The 15717-nt window shown below is 39.4% G+C and overlaps 1 protein-coding gene across 1 annotated transcript in view; it reads left to right on the top strand.

The window, feature by feature from the left end:
• Positions 1-15717, top strand: part of LOC136709115 (T-cell differentiation antigen CD6-like) — a gene marked incomplete at its 5' end in the record, with an annotated part of 39824 nt that extends 24107 nt beyond the window's left edge. Inside the window, 13 exons of the mRNA XM_066684148.1 lie at positions 3196-3246; positions 7069-7359; positions 8686-9006; positions 9450-9515; positions 9623-9760; positions 11368-11478; positions 11825-11941; positions 12081-12164; positions 13530-13601; positions 13685-13762; positions 13851-13937; positions 14951-15052; positions 15260-15717. Of these exons, the coding sequence (XP_066540245.1) occupies positions 3196-3246; positions 7069-7359; positions 8686-9006; positions 9450-9515; positions 9623-9760; positions 11368-11478; positions 11825-11941; positions 12081-12164; positions 13530-13601; positions 13685-13762; positions 13851-13937; positions 14951-15052; positions 15260-15366 (1625 nt within the window). The remainder of the gene's footprint in view (positions 1-3195; positions 3247-7068; positions 7360-8685; positions 9007-9449; positions 9516-9622; positions 9761-11367; positions 11479-11824; positions 11942-12080; positions 12165-13529; positions 13602-13684; positions 13763-13850; positions 13938-14950; positions 15053-15259) is intronic.

Raw genomic sequence — 15717 nt, 5'->3', positions numbered from 1 at the left:
GGCCTAAGACCTAATCTTAGACTGCAGCAGTGTTACAGTTTGCGTTCTGAAGCCAAAAAAAAGGAACAAGGATCCCACTAAAACGAGGATGATGGAAAGCCACATTACACTGTTTAACTTCTCTGTGCTTTTTGACCAAAGATAAACCTTCCGTTGACTGAAGATAAACCCTCTTATTTCTTATCTTCTGAGCAAGCAAATGCATGAATAAGAATATATATTTATTTGAAAAATTACCTTATTTTTCACAATGAAGTCACCTTGTATTTGTTGCACTGATCAATTTAAAATCAACAATGATACATAATACAATAATACAATACTGGATTCAAATTTGATTTTACTGTTATGCGAACGGATTATCTAATATATGTAAAAATAAAAAAATATATATAAATAATAATAATACGAAAATACTAATACAATATTGCATATTGGTAATCCCTTTGTCGTTATGTTTCAGTATGTAATAAGTTGAGCTGTTTACATGGGACAAAGGTAATGACAGGGTAAAGTGCACCACCAGTCAAAAGTGTAATAATCCTTAAGAAATCTAAATGCATATTTAAAATGCAAATTAATTTTAAAAGCAAACAAATTGGGAAATATATTCACTTTTGCATTTTAATTTAAAATGATATATTTTTGTAATCCCACCACAAACACACACTCTCTCTCTCTCTCACACACATACACACACACACAAACAAACAATTGGCATTAAACAGATTACAAGGTCTTAAAATGTGTATCAGTTTCAGTGATGGGTGTCAGCTCTTGTTCCTCATTACGTTATATAAAATAAAAGACTATCGGACTACATTTGTAATTCTCCAAAAAAAGATTTAATGTTTTAATTAAGGTTTTTGCCAACTGTAATTCTCTCATGAAATCATGACTTTAATGAAATCACTTTAGTTCAAACCTGGAAAAATAAATCTGACTACTCCTTACCATATTTCTAAATTTCTATCAACAATCTATGCACGAGTAGAAAGCGCAATGGTACGATTCCGAAGGATATTCAGTGCTTTATTTAGAAAATAAACGGCCAATTAAACACGATTTAAAAAAAAAGGCATGTAAAAGAATTAACAATGGCTGATGTTACTGTAAAATGCTAACAGCTAGCTCTAGTTTCAGAGCAAAATGTCTGGATATAAATGGGAATCGTCACAGCAAGTATTACGCAAAACTTCCATGCATTGAGTCTCCACAGCCAACAGCTATTACAGGAGCAGGTCTTAACACTGTTATTACTGGAAGAGGAAATGTCTATATTAAGTCTTCCAGGTTTGTCTTAATTTTTCTCAACATTAATATTAGGTCTCTCTGTTCCATTATTTAACATGGATATGCTGTGTCTATTGTTATGAACCAATCCCCAAACTCAGGGTTAACTACCTAATTATTAAACTACTTAATGAATTTTAACAAATAAAAGGCCCTGCCTGATTGTTGTGCATTAATTCTGTGTGAGGTTGTTCTTTAGAATGATTTCATGCTGCGTGCAACCAACAAATTTTGATAGCAGCGTTATCGTCTGGCTAAGTTGATTTATGGCTCTTATGTAGGATAACCGGCCACTCAGTCCTGTGGGTGAAGCAAATCTATACATCATGTACAATTGGGCTGCAGGTGCAAAATATACAGTGTGGGTTTATAGGTAAATTTAAAATAAACAACAGACAACATGAAGCTTTTAAAGTACTTGCTAGAGGCATGCGTGTTTATCTAGTGTCTGTTGTCATGTATACGAGCTTAGCTGCTCTGCTTTCATGTCCATAGATCTAGGGCAGAGTGGTTGCTATTTATTTCAATAAAGACAGTCAGATATGGAAGCATATCCGTGGGAAATTTAAAATGAAAATGCAGTATGCAGAATGGCAATATAATATTGAGTCTGAATTTCTCATTCATACAAGATACAGCTCAAATTAAATAAATTAAACTAATTTATTGACCTGCGCTTATTGGCTGACTGAGGAGAATGTCCCTGAAAAGGAAAATTTACCAGTTGAAAGCTTTATATATTTCTAGCTTAGTGGTGAGTTTGACATTTTAAACGCTTTGTCACTTGAGTGCAAAGGAATATTAGGTGAATAACACTTTAATTAACATTTTGACCCAGCTGATACCTGATCACATGAAAACTCCATTCATTCATTCATTCATTATCTGTAACTGCTCACATCCAGTTCAGGGTCGCAGTCCCGTGAAAATGTTCATTCAAATTGTGAAATACATTTGTATTTAAGTGAAGATACTCAGAATACAAAAATGCATAAAAGCAAATGCAAATGGAATCATGGAATTTTAATTTTAAGTTCAAACGTGCATGTACGAATGGGAAATAAAAAATTAAAACCATTCTATTACCATTTTGCGTATTGTACTTTCATTTTAAAAATATGCATCTATACCAGTAAACCCCACACTGATAGCCAGAGTAATGTTTTAAGAATAACACACACAAAAAACTATATTTTATGTTATTCTGCATTTTAAGTCGTGTTTACATGAGTAAACAACACATCAAACTCGTGAATATAAATATCACAGTCATTTAATAGAGCAGGACCACAAGTGTGAATATTTACCATGCGTTTACATACAAACGATAAACCGTCGCACTGACCACCTGTTTGAGCCATTTCAGGTGAACGGACGTTTTGTTGCTTAACTGTCCTCCAAAGTGTAACTAAGAAATTCAGACTGAAGGTGTAATGCATCATTTTTGCACCAATCAGACCCAGACTTGTTACAGAGCTCTTTCTGATTAGGTCTTTTCAGTTTACAGCTCTTTCCGTAAACACAGGGATCTTTATCCGAATGTTTTGTATTAGCATAATTCAACAAATTAATTGTAAAGTTTATGACACTTCCTGCACTTGCCTTTGCTGCTCATGGTGGAATTCACACAGTCGGGTGTTGCAGGTAGCACACATACAACTACAGACATGAAGAATTATTTAGAGCAAAATCAATTGTTAATAATCACATGAAAATAACATTATAATAAAAGTAAAAAACGAAAACAGTAATAACACTATAGTCATAGAAATTTTAGTCAAAGATCACATACCAAACCCTTGATAACACCAAAGAATATATAATTATGTAAATAAACAAATCTAATTGGACCTGTTCAAAAGTGGGTCAGTCATCTATAATTCTTTTTTTCTACATCTTTAGGTCTTTGGGGTACGACCAATCTTTCTGACGATGGGCATTTAGAGGAACAGGGTGAGTTTTTTTTAATATTCTCTATTGTTTGCGTGACTCTAAGGTCTAAAGTTCTTATCAGCGCTGTAATTGTGTTCAGATGAACACTGTAAGCAGCATTCAGCCATCAGGACAATATCGCTGCAAAACCACATGACTCTAAATATAAGACAACTCAGAAACAATGAGATTTCATCGACAGAAGTAAGTAAGCCCATGTCAGAGCAAGTGTCACACTTGGAATAGACGTTGAATTAATTAAAAATTGACATTTTGCAGAATGGTAGTTTAGATAAAAAAATAGGTTCTTTTATGGAAAACTTCCAAAGGACCCTTTTTGGAAATGTTGTATTTATTAAGAGCATATTTTTAAAAAATGACTGTTTTTCAGCCCTTTCTGTGTTTCTCAGGAAGATACTCTTGGTCTCTCCTACTCAGATTGTGATAAAATTCCATAACTTAAATCTCTGCCTCTGCGTCTTGTGCGCTAGTAAGATAAGAATTTCATGAGCTCTACTTTAAAACCACAATTGTTGTCTAGTTGACTTCAATGCTGTAATCTTTAAGAAAAAAAAAGTGTTCCCCAGTGTCCTCCATGCCACAGTTTGACATTTCCACAGGAAGTGACTCACGGGATGTGGCTGTGTTGCAGTTTACTCTTGCAACGTAGCATAGACATCAGCTCTATTCTAGGAACCTATTGTATTATTAAGAATACAAACCAAAGGAGTCTGCTTTCAGCAAACATTAATATATACAACTCCCACTAACTACTATGTATATTTTTGGGAAAGTTCTTACTGCTTTACTTGTTGAACCAAATAATTCTATAGCACTTACTTTTCTCTCAAAATTCTCAACATTATATATAAATATGCACTGAAAATTTAAGCCACAGGACCCCTTATACAGCGTGGGCCATTTATATTGATACACCTTAATAAAATGGGAATGGTTGGTGATATTCACTTCCTGTTTGTGGCACATTAGTATATGGGAGGGGGGAAACTTTTCAAGATGTGTGGTGACCATGGCTGCCACTTTGAAGTCGGCCATTTTGGATCCAACTTTTGTTTTTTCAAAGGGAAGAGGGTCATGTGACACATCAAACTTACTGGGAATTTCACAAGAAAAACAATGGTGTGGTTGGTTTTGACGTAACTTTAGTCTTTCATCAGTTATTTATAAGTTTCTGACCACTTATAAAATGTGTTCAAAGTGCTGCCCATTGTGTTGGATTGTCAATGCAACCCTCTTCTCCCTCTTTTCTCATCTGCAAGCTTTACCACTCTGTTTTCACACCACCTTCCAATCTTCTTATTTTAGTGCATGTGTGGAACATTCTACACAAAAACAGCACTGTGCAAATGTCAGACCACACAGCATTTTACTTTCCTTTTAAAACATTAAGAACAATCTCTTTACCATAGAAAGTTCATAGACACGCAACAAATAAATATTAAATCAAGCCTTTTGTGAGCCATTTGACCCACACTGATCTCTCCATCTCCCTCGTTTTAATGCCATTCCTGATCATGGGGACCTCTGAAGTTGCAAAAGTGCAGTAGATGGAAATATTTTGTTCTACCAGTATTTCTTTATTATGCAACATATTTGTAAACGTTTTGGATGGAAAACCATCTACTTACTTGTAGAAGAAGTGAAACCAAAATGCATCAAGGGAGGATTTGAAGCCAGCAGAGAAAGTGTCTGGGAAGCCTTGGATCCTGGCATTCATGTGAATTTCAATTGCTTTACTGATATTCCGTATCACACACCTAAACACCTTTGTGGTGTCAGTATCCCCTACATGCAGTATAATCTTTCAGCAAAATGCAAATATGGTTTAGGAATGATTGGAGGAACATGAAAATTATTAAATGTGTTGACTTGGCCTCCAGTTACCCATCTGGAAAAGAAGTCTGAAACAGATAAGTCCCCAAATTGCCATTTACAGGACTTCAAGAACCTGTGTCTTGGTGCCAGGTACCACAGAACAGCTTCAGAGGTCTAAATGAGACATAGATGTTTGGCACCAAAAGAGGCCTGTGTTATTAAGAAGAAGAAGAAACACTTTGTTTGATCCCCATGCTTCTCTGCATTTGACCCATCCATGGTAGTGAACACACACACACACTAGTGAGCAATTGTTCACAACACACAAGGGACAGTGAACACACACAACTGCAGCAGTCCAACCACCTCAACGCCTGGGGAGCAGCTTGGGGGTCAGGTGCCTTGCTCAAGGGCACTTCACCCATGTATTAATTCTTTTCTTACCAATCCCAGGAATTAAAGTGGCGACCCTCCGGCCTCAAGCTCGCTTCTCTAACCTTAAGGCCACGGCTGCCCCCAAGTTATACAAGTGTTATTGTATGACTGATCAGTAAATATAAAGAGCAACACCTAAAGTTCAACTTATTTAGCGCCGTTCCCAAACCCAAGGATGCTTTACATAAAGAGGGACAGAAAAAAACTTCGGATTATGTTATGGGGAGTAAAATATGGGGGGGGGGGAATAATTTTTTAGCAGTGATTTGAACGGAGATGTTGGGAAGAAAAGGAGGAAGCAAGTTCCAAAGTTTAGGGGCAGCAGCACTGAAATATCTGCCACCCAGGGTCGAACGTTTAGTTGAGGAGACAGTAAGGAGACGAGACAGATATGAAGGAGCCAGACCATGTAGAGCCTTGAAGGTGAGAAGAAGGATTTCGTATTTAAGGCTAAGCTCAACAGGAAGCCAAAGCAGCTGCTGGAGAACATGTGTAATATGTGCTGCATGCTTGGTGGAATATGTCTGTGTTGCTATACAGTTTATGAGCCCTCTCTTTGCCTGAAAAGCACTCATTAACATGCCGCTATATTGTAATTGACACTGATGTCCTGAGAATGATCCACAAACCAAATAATGTCTGTCTATGGTGGTCAAATTGTCTGTTGATGGATGGATAGGGTAGAGAGATGCAAATACAGTCTTACAAAAGTGCCATAAAGGGTTCTTTAGAGCGATAACAATAAACGCTTTTCCACCAACAAGGAATAAGGACGGTTCCAGTTCACAGACTATATTTGGAATGGTTAGGCACGGTTTCCACAAACATAAACTAGTTCGCAAACCAGAAAAGGTCGTTCACAACTGGAACCAAAGTAGTGTTGGTGTTTCAGCACGAACTTGGTTGTCATCCGTGGATGTGTCAAGGTCCAGTAACTCAGAACAGCTTGTACTTCAAATACAGCGTTATTGAGCTGGAAGAGGTCATTTACATTGTTTCATATAAATAAATAATAGGAAATAAAACAGGAACACACTCCGTTTGTGTGTTTTTCATTTGTGTGTTTGGCGCGACACGTCAGAGCTGTTCACAACAGGACGCCTCAGAACTTGGAAACATTTACACGTATTATATCTCACTCTGGTTTGACCCCACGGTAAACAAAAAATAAACAATGACTCTGACAGTTTATCTCTGGCTCTGGTGCTGTATTCAGCCGCAGGGCCCCCCCACTGATGACGTATCCTTGGTTTCCCTCTAAACTTGTAGAAATGTGGGCCGGTTCACTGGAAAGAACCATGGTTCCAAGAATCATGAACAGAAATGGTTCAAGAACTAGAGTTGTTTTGGTGGAAAAGCGCTAAATGAAGCACCAGTTTTTCTAAAGTAACTAAGATTGATGGTTCTTTAAGAAACACAGTTGGACCCTAAATGGCCTTGTAAGAAAAAAATGGTACAGTATGGTGTATTGTATAAAGCCGGTCAACTCTAGTGTCAACAAGACTGATAAACTCTGTGTATGAACTTATGAGCCACAATCAATTTAAACTAATCTCTCTTTATTCTCTCAAGGTGCAACCAATAGGCTCCGACTCTCCCGGTCTTGCTCTGGAGCTCTGGAGGTTTTTGAGAATGGCAGCTGGGTGGCTGTGTCCCTCAGGCCATTTAAGGGCCCAGAAGAAAAGAATATCACAGCCCAACAAATCTGCAGGAGTCTAAGCTGTGGGAAATTTGTGAAGTTTACAGAAAATACAACAGCACCCATTAACACCTGCCTGACAGAATGCATTATCAGAAACCTCACACTGCACAACTGCACAGCAGCTGTGCTGGCGAAATGTTCCATGCTGGAGGTAGAGTGTGGTGAGTTCATCCAGTAGCCTTATTTAATTGAGTTGCTTCTGGGTCCTGATGTCATTGTCCGCACAGTAGAAAGCAGAGGCAAAGACAGACATGCCTCCTTATCCGGGTAGACCCAACCCCTTCTTACACGGCTCTGAGTTTGAGTTGCACCTCCTAAAGGGGGGTAGACAGATCTACACATCATACTGCCACCAGCTGTCAGGGGAATTAGACCTGTACTAACTTCACCTTTGAGAGTCATTGTGCTGTACTTGTTTGGTTCCACTGCAGCAAAATAATGACCCTTCTACTTTTATATGAATTACACTGGATGTGAGTGCAACAGTTACTTTTGAGAAGGAGCTTTCCATGAAATGCCTCATACAGAGCATTCTTCAACATAGTAACTATGTGAATGAAGATTGGCTGTGTACAACTAACCACAATATCTTATCAAAATTCCTTGATATTTGAGCCCTGCTGGTGACATCCATTATGAATAAAAATAAGGCATGGCCATTTTTTAGCAAGAAGAAGGAATTGGATCCAAAATGTTTGACAATGACTTTGTAAGGAGACCACAAAGGGACCTAGCTACCACAGCTTAAACATTCAGAAATTTCATTTGTTAGTTCATTTTTAGCATTATTTATGCTTATATACAGGTGTTGGACAATGAAACTGAAACACCTGGTTTTAGACCACAGTAATTTATTAGTGTGGTGTAGGGCCTCCTTTTGCGGCCAATACAGCGTCAATTCGTCTTGGGAATGACATATACAAGTCCTGCACAGTGGTCAGAGGGATTTGAAGCCATTCTTCTTGCAGGATAGTGGCCAGGTCTCTACGTGATGCTGGTGGAGGAAAACGTTTCCTGACTCGCTCCTCCAAAACACCCCAAAGTGGCTCAAAAATATTTAGATCTGGTGACTGTGCAGGCCATGGGAGATGTTCAACTTCACTTTCATGTTCATCAAACCAGTCTTTCACCAGTCTTGCTGTGTGTATTGGTGCGTTGTCGTCCTGATACACGGCACCGCCTTCAGGACACATTGTTTGAACCATTGGATGCACATGGTCTTACTGGTGCAATGTGTAATTAATGAAGATTGTCCACCAGGCTGCTCCAATTTAGCCATGAAACCTCCCACACTACAATGACAGGTGTTTCAGTTTCATTGTCTAACCCCTGTACAGTACCCCATTGTACTATGATATATTTCCAATATGACAGCAATTAATGCATCAACACAAAAAAGGCACTAGAGCCTGGGTGAATTGACGCTCGTATTGTTTCAGATTAGTTTGGACCTTTTTTTAAATAATTTGATTATTTCTGTCCTTCAGAGCACCAGGCTGTTCGCTTGGTTGATGGTGGTGATCGCTGTGCAGGACGAGTGGAGTTGATGGATGCTGGCCTCTGGGGCTCAGTATGTGATGATAATTTTACCTCAATGGCAGGACATGTGGTGTGCTCTCAACTGAGCTGTGGCACTGTTGTGGAAGTGATTGGTGAAGCAGGTAAATTTCCTCCAGGCACTGGGCCCATTCACATAAGCAGACTGAACTGCTCTGGAACAGAGAGCAACCTCTGGCAGTGCAGGACTCAGGACCAGGTCGACAGAAACTACTGCGGCCATAAGGAGGACGTTGGAGTGGTGTGTTCAGGTACAGTGCACGATACTCATTCCCATGAGTTTCCCATGTTTGGACTAGGCCTTAGACTAGCTGTTGGGACATTCATGTGAGGATCTGAAGGTATTCAGTGTCCAAGACATTACTGAGGCTAGTTACTGATGTTGGATGAGTAGCTATAGGATGGTGCTCTATAGCTAAATGCTGTCTGCTTTATTGTTGTGTGCGCTCTACTAAAGACCTGTTTGGTTAAATTGCTAAATCACATAATTAGAATAGATGTTTACAAACTTTAGGACATGTATTGGGTAAATGAATGCTGGAGAGAACTTGGGCCACTGGGTCTCGACCTCACTGGAACAGACATAGGCCGTAACAGCTGCCTACTGCAGTTGTGATTCTGACTGTGCATGAGAAAATAACTGCAGTTATTAAGACCGGGTAAAACCTAATTATAAGCATTTCCTCTCAAACAGGAAGCAATACTACAGCAGTTAACCAGACTACCACAGCTGAACCTAATCAAACAGCATGGGCCACAGGTGATGCCTAAACTCATTTATATATGAAACTAAAATCTTTCACAGAAAGAAAAGGCACGGAAATGAGAAAAGCTGCATGATTGGTTTATTGTTCTGTTTCTTTTTAGTGCCTGTGACAGAGGTGTTGGTTAAGGACAGCAGCAGCCTGTCGGCACCAGTGTGGGGCTGCATTATTCTGTCCGTGCTCCTGTTCTTAGTGTTACTGTCAAATGCTGCTCTTTGTAAACACTACAAAAGGAGAAATGGCAAGTATATACAGCATAATCATCAACCAATACGTCCCCAAATCATTCAACAAATTATATACAGAACTGAGCAAACCTTCCTCTCATGTGTTTATTACAACTTCTATTCCTTTCTGGACACTTGCTTATAGATTTTCACGTCTGAGTTCAAGTTTCACGTTCAGTTTTAGAAGTTCAAAAACAAACACATACAATAATGTTGAAAACACCACAGATTTTTGGGATGATTTTCAAAACTGACAGCTACACTTCCTTTCCTACTCATGGTGCTGAGACGTTTTCTCGTAGTGGGAAGATGAACAGAGTCAGCTCTGGGTTCTTTCAGATCAAAGCATATGTAGACCTTCATTTTCCAACACAGGTTAAATTCTCCTTTAAGTTACCCTCTGCCCTCCGTCCTACCCTCAGCCCTTCACAGCCGGATCCGGTGAAATCAAGAAACACCAAGTCAGCACAGAGTATATGTGTGTGTCCTAATCCTAATACTATCTAATCTAAAGGATGACAAGGAAAGAGAGAAGCATGTTAGTCAGTATTGGTGTGAAGAGTGATAGAGGGAGAGGGGTGTGTTAGACTGGCTGTGGTGACAGACTGTGGCTGAGTGTCTGTGGTCAGAGTGACCCAGACTCTAAAAATAATATTGATGTTTCCTGAATACGTAAAGTGTGGCACGGTGGTGCAGCAGGTAGTGTCGCAGTCACACAGCTCCAGGAGGTTGTGGGTTCGATTCCCGCTCAGGAGTTTGGTGTGTTCTCCCTGTATCTGTGTGGGTTTCCTCCGGGTGACTGTCTGTGAGGAGTGTGGTATGTTCTCCCTGTGTCTGCGTGGGTTTCCTCCGGGTGACTGTCTGTGAGGAGTGTGGTGTGTTCTCCCTGTGTCTGCGTGGGTTTCCTCCAGGTGACTGTCTGTGAGGAGTGTGGTGTGTTCTCCCTGTGTCTGCGTGGGTTTCCTCCGGGTGACTGTCTGTGAGGAGTGTGGTGTGTTCTCCCTGTGTCTGCGTGGGTTTCCTCCGGGTGACTTTCTGTGAGGAGTGTGGTGTGTTCTCCCTGTGTCTGCCTGGGTTTCCTCCGGGTGACTGTCTGTGAGGAGTGTGGTGTGTTCTCCCTGTGTCTGCGTGGATTTCCTCCGGGTGACTGTCTGTGAGGAGTGTGGTGTGTTCTCCCTGTATCTGCCTGGGTTTCCTTCGGGTGCTCCGGTTTCCTCCCACAGTCTAAAAACACACGTTAGTAGGTGGACTGGTGACTCAAAAGTGTCCGTAGGTGTGAATGTGTGTTTGTGTTGCCCTGTGAAGGACTGGTGCCCCCTCCAGGGTGTATTCCCACCTTGCGCCCAATGATTCCAGGTAGGCTCTGGACCCACCGCGACCCTGAACTGGATAAGGGTTACAGACAATGAATGAATGAATGAATGTATAAGTAAAGCTTACTGTCATTAATGAAAAATACAAAATTCATACGTGTACTTTAATGCACATATTTTTTATAATATATACCATTACAGACAACTTTGTATTTAAAACACAATGATATGGAAAAAAAACATGCAAATGCATGGGCTCTTATATTTTGACTCTTTTATATTTATTTTCCCTTTCCTTGTACTTACAGCATGTGAGATTCACCAAAGACATCGTCACTCTCACGCAAGAGAAGATGAAAACATCAACAGCATCCGTGCGGTCACTGCACGTCCTGTTACTATACAAACAACCGTGTATGGTCAGTGCCCTCAAATCTTAGGATGATTTATATTTTTACATTGTTCAGTAATCACTGATAACCACTCTATTCTGAAACATTATTTACCATTAGCTGTAATTTAAACGTTAAATTACTCAAAAAACATTAATTCAAGCCATTTGAGAAGGTGCTGAGGCTAAGGTTACTTCGTCTTGGTTTCTGTTAGACGTGTGAGTCAAGTGTTTTCTGCAGAGATGAGGCTGAAAAATGCTTGAGAGACTAATTTATCTGAAAGGAACCGTATTCTTTTAAATTAATAATTGTGGAATAAATGTAATGATTGACACTTACTGTACCCATACCCCACCAATGCTTTCCATTGGAGACTCTGAGCCCAGGAGACCCTCACTACAGACTGAATCTGAGACTTCAAGTGACTCCAATTATCAACCTTACTACAATTACTGCATCCAGTCACCTGTTGATGAGAATGACTTGCACAGTAAGCAAACAATAAACCACCATGTATTGATTAGCCCCAACATCCTGATATATGACTTACTACATTGATGACTTAATACATAAGTTGATAGTCATTATTGGAAAAGCAACGCACACTGACAACACTGTTACTCTTTCAGCCTTGAATGCACCAGTGGTTGATGCGTGCAGTCAAGCACAAGAAAGCTGCAGCCTGGAAAATGCTCTGAAACCCAAGCCAGAGTGTAAGCTATTTCTTTGGCATTGTTTTTTTATGTGTGCAAATTTTATTACATGTAATGATAATGTCAGTGTACAGTAGAGTGTGGGCAATCAAGAATTCTGATCATTTTTTTTTTAAGTTATTAAATTATGGTGATTATATACCACTTCGAATTTATGTACGAATTTATTTTCTTTTTGCAACCTTTATCTTTTTCCTTTTAGCGATACAACGAGACCTTTTCTCAAAGTACTTCTACTGGTCAGTCAGTCAAGTCAGTTTCTGTTGTGTTCGTATATCTATTTCCAATGACAGGACCAAACGTCCTCTTTTACCCGGACATGTCCTCTTCTTTAGACTTTAGACGGAATTTCACAAACGTCCGGGATTTTGTTTTTCTAGAGCTTACATAGAACTTCGAGAAGCGTTTCGTTCACAAACTAGTCCCGCCCTCCCCTACTCCGATTGGTTCACTTGAGTGAGAAGGGGGCGTGGTGAAGTAGCCTAAAATGTTCTGATTGGACGGTCTGACTGTAGAGCTACCGTTATTGGTCGATAACCTTCTCTGTAAGCATTTAATTGGTCAGTCTGCACGTCAGTAGTCCTTGTTTACGTCAGGCAAAGCTCGTGTACCTACCCTCATCTCGAGCAGCTATGCCGAAACGTAAATGTAAGTTCTCTGATGAATTAAAAAAGAATTCCCATGTTTTGTGCAGCAAATACAGGTGTAAAGGACCTAAAAGCACACCTAGGTTCAGTGTGAATTTTTCCCACACTTCTACTAGCATACAAACAAAACTGCTGTCAGAAATATTGCCTGCGTTACACTACTGCCTCGGGTGGATACTGCTCCTCATGCTCTTTTTGAGCAGGACAGAATAGGCCTCAGATTATGTTCTTTTCTTGACAGGAAACTTAATCAATACTTGGAAAACTACTGTTTTTCTTCTAAATATTAAACATTGCAAAAAAGGTATTAAACCTAATACAATATGGCTGGTGCATGCCTATATTCGGTTTATTTTTATTAGCCAGAAGCAGTCTTGCGTAGCGCACCTATCTATGAAAGAATAGCTGATTTTCCACTTGTGTAGGTCACTGAATCTAATGCATGAGGAATTTTTTATTACTGAATTTTTTTTATTGTATATATATATAAATTGGAGTCACATGGGAGCGCAAACCAAGACTAGAGCCACTGTAAAGACCCACCAATACATTCCATTTATTTGCTTTAATTTATTTCACAATTTTGCAACACATTCAAGTCCCAGGTACAGGTTCTAAAAACAGATGTGTCTGAATACGTGTTTCCACTCACTGTGTTAAAACCCTATCTTAGGAGCGATGTCAAATAGTTGATGACTGTTTTCATTGTGGTATACAGGTGATGTCCTGGATTCAAGCAGTACATCATCAGGGGAATGTTATGAAAACACAGAAATTGAACAGAATCCAGGTCAGCTAATGGAACTATCACTGTCACTAAATCATATGCTATTTCAAATACAAATTTTCATAAGTTTTCTTTTCCTCTTACAGTTGGTAATGAGTTTCACCCTGAGCAGTCATTGCAGATGGCTCCATTGTTCAACACCAGTCAATCAACTAACAGCCACCGTAAGCTATACTTACCTTTACTTGTTTTGTCGACTTGTTTGAAATGAAAGACCCATGAAATTTCAGTAAAAACTTTCTTACTTGAAAGCTGCGGAACCGAGTGATTCTGACAGTACATCTTCAGGGGAGTGCTATGAAAATGTAGGCATGGAGGCTGAAAACTTTGTCCAAACATGTAAGTACAAATGTTCTTAAATTTAATAAACCTAGTGCTGCCTGAGATTAACCAAAACCCATGGAAATTAAAATAAAAAGCACTAGTAATATGGAGTGATGTCCTAGACGAAGCACATTTGCCCTTAGTCCCATAGTCCCTGGGTGAAGCAGTGATTAATTACTAATCGCGGATGTATACTTCTGTGTTGACTCAACGCAGAGCCTACGCCGTAGACTACGCACAAGCCCTACACCTTTGCAAGCATTTATACTTCTGCATTAGTGTCTGCAATTCTGCAATTACACCCCCACAACACTAGTGCTGATTCTCAAACATCTTCCTCTACACTGTGTACAACACAAAGTCATGGTGTAGTATTAGTTTTATAAATGTTTAAACTGCACTATTAAGGGAGTTGGGTCATTGTTTGGGACAGAGCATAGTTTACAAGAGATACCAGGAAAGAAACATACAAAACCAGCACTTTTTCCGTGAGAGGTGCTGCTTATCGTTGAGACCCCCCCCTATCATGTCTACACCATGTCTGAGGAAATTTCTAGCCATGAATGTGTTGCTGTGTGTGTGAAGAAAAGGAGGTAATGTTAATGTACTTCTTCATCTCAACTTAATGTCCGTCGGACTACTGACCAATCAGTCGTTGCAGTCTGCGTCAATGGGGCACGTAGTTACATTTCTGACGAGGTGTGTCAGGCTACTCCATAGGATACAGTGGGGGTTTCACTTTGACGCATTGCTTATGGCATAGGTTCAACACAGAAGTATAAATTGGGCTTAATACCTATTCCAACCCACATTATCCAGCTCATTTTCAGCCACAGAATAGTTGAAATGGCAGTGCATCCCCCTACAGGAAAATCAGTGTGTGAAGAACTTCTGAAACCCTCTCAATTGAAAGGTTCTTTGTAGAACCAGAGGTTTCTGTTAATCACAGTGTGGTACATGGTATAAAGTGAAAACTGTCATCCTATAAGAAATAAATGTAATAATTCTTTTTCACTTATCTCTGAAAGTGATGGAAAACCCATCACTTCCTGAGCAGACGCCCCTGAGACACCCCACCCCTCAACCAACAGAAAACAGCAGCCTGCTCACACCAGGCTCCCCAAATCAAGGTACTTTTGTAATGCAACCATGAAAATATTGCTGCACAAAAACTTTATTCTACAGAGTTTTGACTCTAATTGTTTGCAGAAGCCTGTGAGTTCAGTTTTACATAAACTACAGAAATACAAAAATAGTTTATCATTAGAGAAATCAAGTTTTTCCATCACATCTGGCAAGAACTACACATACAAATGTCATTGTTATTCTCTCTTTAGATGACAGTAGCTCATCATCTGATGATGATTATGAAAATGTACCAGATATCGATGAGGACTGCCATTCCTCTTCAAGCAGTGACTATGACGATGTTGCAAACTGGTAAAGGTCTAAATGCACAAGAATCCTTTATTAGTTCTCAAACACCGCTAGTATATTATTACTATTTATTTGCTGGCTGGACAAGTAATGAGATACTGCACATTTGCCTTCATTTAAAATATAATGTTTATTCATTATTTATTCTATACACTATAGATTTGGTCTTGTATTTGACCTATCTGAGCAAAACAAGGACTTGTAACAATGTACAATTTTTTTCTTACCCAAATGTGTTTCACATCATGAACATGCTGAATTCTGAATGTCACATTCAACATATGTTCAGTCAGAAAAATGTAATGGCACAATGAATGTCTGAATAAAGAATGTTCTCACGACATGATGCAAAAATAGT

Source organism: Hoplias malabaricus, chromosome 10, assembly GCF_029633855.1.
Source record: "Hoplias malabaricus isolate fHopMal1 chromosome 10, fHopMal1.hap1, whole genome shotgun sequence".
Taxonomy (NCBI): domain Eukaryota; kingdom Metazoa; phylum Chordata; class Actinopteri; order Characiformes; family Erythrinidae; genus Hoplias; species Hoplias malabaricus.
This window is presented reverse-complemented; position numbering and strand designations above follow the sequence as displayed.